The 4893-nt window shown below is 42.1% G+C and overlaps 1 protein-coding gene across 1 annotated transcript; it reads left to right on the forward strand.

Annotated features, from left to right (window-relative positions):
• The first annotated feature begins 327 nt into the window (after nt 1-327).
• Nucleotides 328-4893, forward strand: b3galt6 (UDP-Gal:betaGal beta 1,3-galactosyltransferase polypeptide 6). Its single transcript, XM_079858185.1, has 2 exons — nt 328-639; nt 3251-4893. Exon 2 carries the CDS (start codon nt 3258-3260, stop codon nt 4260-4262), a length of 1005 nt encoding a protein of 334 aa, XP_079714311.1. The 5' UTR covers nt 328-639; nt 3251-3257; the 3' UTR covers nt 4263-4893.

Raw genomic sequence — 4893 nt, forward strand, 5'->3', positions numbered from 1 at the left:
GGCAACGGCTCAGGACCTTGTTTTAAAAAATGTGGGGGTTGAACTATACATTTAATGTTGTTGTTTTTTTTTAATTATAAATGTGGAAATATGAAATTATTTTTTAAATGAAATTAGAGAAATTATTTAAAATCCACAGATATTTTTATATAATTGTGATGTGATAAATTAAAACAACTTAATATGGTTTATATCTTTACAAATTGTGAGTTTAATGTTTTATAAAATGTTAAGATGTTGCGGACATGAAACCAATGATGTAAACGCAATCATCCCTTCCGGTAGGTGGCGCAGGTCGTCAACATAGATGTCTGAGCATTTCACTGTGCTGCTTGTGAACGGGAAGTGCAGTGTGTGTGTGTATGTGTGTGTGTGAGTGTATTTTGAGCTGACTGCTGAGATGAAGAGATAATGACTCTTCCACACTTTCCACTTTAGTCTGACCTTTTTAGTCGTTGCGGTAGATCTGTGCGTTTGCTGTGTGTAGATATTGTACGTGTTGTTTGGAGGGGCAGAAGAAGGACAGATGTGACACCTCCAGCACATCAGCTGCCACTGCACAACAAAACAGCCTCTCATAAAGATGCACACGAGGAGCCATAAACTCAGTAAATGATCACTTCGGCGGAAATCTACCAGGTAATTTGCATTGATGGGTGATCAATCTTAAGTGGCTTTATGTGCACTATGGTGTCTATGAGGTTGATTTGGCTTTCTAATCTGTTTCCACAAAATAACATAATTTTTTTAGTTGACATGCTATACTTAATATGATTATTTTTATGTTTATGATTATTTTCCATGCAGCTGTAATGGCCTTATTAGTTGAGGATATTTTGAAGAATAAAAAAATCCACAGTTTAGCATGACTGCATGGAATAATTGTGCTTTTAAAAATCAAAGCCAACTTAAATTAACTAGAGAACTAAAGAAACAAGGTGTACAAAAAATTAAACAACAAAAAAAAGTTTTAAAATGTTATTTTCATGTGCCTGTGTTCACACCAACACGAATGTTCAGCATGAAAATTCGTATGATTTTCGTATGTGATTTGTCTGTTTAGACAAATCATTCATGTCATTGAATCATTCATTCAGACCGATTCAACTAAATTAATTCAAAATTTTTAAATAGATTTTATACCATGGTCTGGGTGAATACTCGATTCTGATTGGCTGCAGGATGTCCATTAAAAATTAGAGGACCATTAGAGGACACCTAAATGGACACCTCGTCGGGCATTAACCCTTACTTATTAAATAGATTGCAGCAATTAACATCTCATCAGTACTTCTAGTAAATGACATGTCATTTCATGTCTATTCGGAATCATGGGAGAATCGTGATCTCTAAATAAAAATTTAGAAATTTAATAAAAAATTCTCAATTTATTCAGAATCGTGCAGCTCTAGTCTTCGGTCACATGACCAAATGCACAAATCCTATCGATTGACCAGTTTTACTCGCAGTGCAATGGAAAAGAGATTAGAGAGCCGCTCCATAACAAATCCGACGGCATGCGTTGAATGCTCATGTAAGTCTGAACAGACGCATCAACAGTGAAAATGTTTATCGCACAAAATTAGCGAACTGAACAATTCATCTTGCTGTGAATAGGCCTTAAAGGATAATTCCGGTATTTAGCACTTTGAGTCTCTTTTCTGGTTTGTTTTGGATGAACTAGAGTGGTGGACACAGAAATTTTGACAATGGGTCCTGTCTCGACTTTTTGACTGGTTTAGAATCGCCTTTGACCTTCAGCCTTCAGAGTGGCTGGCTACGGGCATGCACAAACATGTCCTTAAAACAACCCTTAACGTTCGTTTTCAAAACTGTGCAACTCACCGAGTGGTTAGTGCTGTTCGTTGATGATTAAAAACAAATATATCGGCGCAATGTATGATTTCAATCCGTGTTATTTGCTATAGTGGAACTATTTTTTCAGATACCTCACAACCGCGTATAAACTTCCGCTGGATATTTGAGCCTGAAGTGCAGTAATATCAACGAGCAATGAGTCCTCCAACAGAAATCAATGGGATTTTACAAAATGCCAAATAAAACACGACAGAAACGGTATTTCGCTACGCTACTTGTTTTTAATCATCAACGAACACCGCTAACCACTCGGTGAGTTGCAGTTTTGAAAACGAACGTTAAAGGGGGGGTGAAATGCTCATTTTCACTCAATCTCCTGTTAATCTTGAGTACCTATAGAGTAATATTGCATCCTTCATATCTCCAAAAAGTCTTTTGTTTTATTAAATTTTTAACAGAAAGATAGGCTGTACCGAGTCTTTCCGGAAAAAACCGAGCGGCTGGAGGCGGGCCGTGTGGGCGAAGCTTAGCTGTGCTAACGCGCCAAGCTAGTGACAACACACAGAGACATTTGTTCAACAAACAGTTTTACTCACCGTCCGGTTCCAACGCACGGCCGCGAACCTTTATCATTGTGACTGCTCGATCCTTAAGCATTAGACGATCTGCAAATCCGTCGATATGGGCTTTGTTCATAAAACAATCATCGTCGAAATGCAGGGAACAACAGTCTTACACAACTCCGTTTATGCTCAGGAAAACAAACTCCATCCACGGGTTCCTTAACGCTGGGTTCTTTGGGAATCTGTGCAGGGTTGTCTTGCCCTGGCAACCAAAAACACACTTCTTTGGTGACATTGACTTCCCAAAAGCCGGGCAGGGCGCTTTGATGGCGAACTGCTTTCACTCTCTTGCTCTGGTCTACGAGTGCGCGCGCGGCCGCGATCTTACCGGAGAAGTGCCCTTAGAACCCATATAAGGAAATTCCGCTCTATCTTACGTAAGACAGAGCCATACTCGAAAAAAACTTTACGAAACTTGTGACAAACCGGAAGGAGTATTTTTGGAACAAAAATACTCCTTCAAACGTACAACTTAGTTTTTGAAACTTTGTCCATGTTTAGCATGGGAATCCAACTCTTTACCAGTGTAAAAAACTCAGTATGCATGAAATAGCATTTCACCCCCCCTTTAAGGGTTGTTTTAAGGACATGTTTGTGCATGCCCGAAGCCAGCCACTCTGAAGCGGTCAAAGGCGATTCTAAACCAGTCAAAAAGTCGAGACAAGACCCATCGTCCACCACTCTAGTTCATCCAAAACGAACCAGAAAAGATACTCAAAGTGCTAAATACCGTAATTGTCCTTTAATGTTGCACACATTTTAGGTAAGGTTTGTTTTCAAAAGTGATACGATTTCCTTCTGTTCCTCAGTGACATCATGAATTTGGTCCGTCTTGTGTGTCGTCATAAGACAGCCCTGGCACTCTGTGTCCTCTTCCTCTTTGCCGTCGTCCTTTTGTTCCTCGCCAAATGTACGTCTGAGACGCTGAAGCCGGCTGAGTCCCCAGGGGTGGCGCCACGGGCCGAGTCCCGTCAGAAGCAGCCGGCAGGGCCTCCCCGTGCCAGAGAGCTCTCGGCGTTCCTGGTCGTCCTCATCACCACGGGGCCGAAGTACACCGAGCGCCGCAGTATTATCCGGAGCACCTGGCTGACCAAGCAGGATCCCGAAGTGCTCTACTGGTTTGTCATCGGCACAGAGGGTTTACCTGCCGAAGACCTCCAGAACATCGGGACCGAGCAGGTCCGTCACCACGACCTCCTCTTGCTCCCCGACCTCAGAGATTCGTACGAGAACCTCACGCAGAAACTGCTGCACATGTACTCGTGGTTGGACCAAAACGTGGACTTTAAGTTCGTCCTGAAGGCCGACGATGACACCTTTGCCCGCTTGGATCTCCTCAAAGAGGAGCTGAAGAGCAAGGAGCCCAGTCGGCTGTACTGGGGCTTCTTCTCTGGACGCGGGAGAGTGAAAACGGCCGGGAAATGGAAAGAAAGTACTTGGGATCTGTGCGACTACTACTTACCGTACGCTCTGGGTGGGGGCTATGTGCTCTCCGCCGACCTCGTGCACTACGTTCATCTCAACGTGGGGTTTCTAAAGATCTGGCAGAGTGAGGACGTATCCTTGGGCGCGTGGTTGGCCCCCGTGGACGTGAAGCGGCTTCACGATCCACGCTTTGACACGGAGTACAAGTCGCGCGGATGCAGCAATAAGTACCTGGTCACACACAAGCAGAGTTTAGAGGACATGTTGGAGAAACATCAGACACTACAGCGAGATGGGCACCTGTGCAAAGAGGAGGTCAAACTGAGGCTGTCCTATGTTTACGACTGGAGCGTCCCACCTTCCCAGTGTTGCCAGCGGAAGGATGGCATCCCCTGACTCTTTGACACCCGTGATCTTGTGCATTTTTTCCACTTGCTATTTATTTATTTATTTATTATCAGTGTCGACCTGAAATAGGTTACTTAAAGGCTTTTGAAATGAGAAAACTGCTCTTCTGGAAGTTGAATCAGTAAATGAGATGGTCTTCTGGAGTCAGTTTTCGCAGAGAGCCTGGGAAGTGATTAATGTTTTCTGCTGTATTCTCTCCATACACCTTCTGTACTTGATGTCCACTGATACAATTTTCCATGTGTAATCCTGAGAAGTTTAGAGTGTATATGTTGTAATAAATCGACATAAGAAATGTGAACCAGACAAACAGTTCATTAACAGGAAAGAAACTTGAAGATAAATTAACCTAAAGTATTTTTTCCCTTTGTGATAAAGAACCCAAGATGGTTTTCTTTGAGTTTTGCTCACAGATTTGCCATATGATGATAAAGCTGTCTTGAGGACTTGGCTGCCAGGTTTGGCCTATTGTTAGTATTTTATGTGATGTGACAGAGTTATAAATAATGTACCTCAAATTTTATTAAACATTTGTTTGTTCTGTTTTTACACCACATCTGTCGCCTTGTATGAAGTTTTTTTTATAAAAAAATAATAATAAAAACTGTTATGCAATCTC

The sequence above is a fragment of the Squalius cephalus genome (assembly GCF_949319135.1).
Source record: "Squalius cephalus genome assembly, chromosome: 22".
Lineage (NCBI taxonomy): Eukaryota > Metazoa > Chordata > Actinopteri > Cypriniformes > Leuciscidae > Squalius > Squalius cephalus.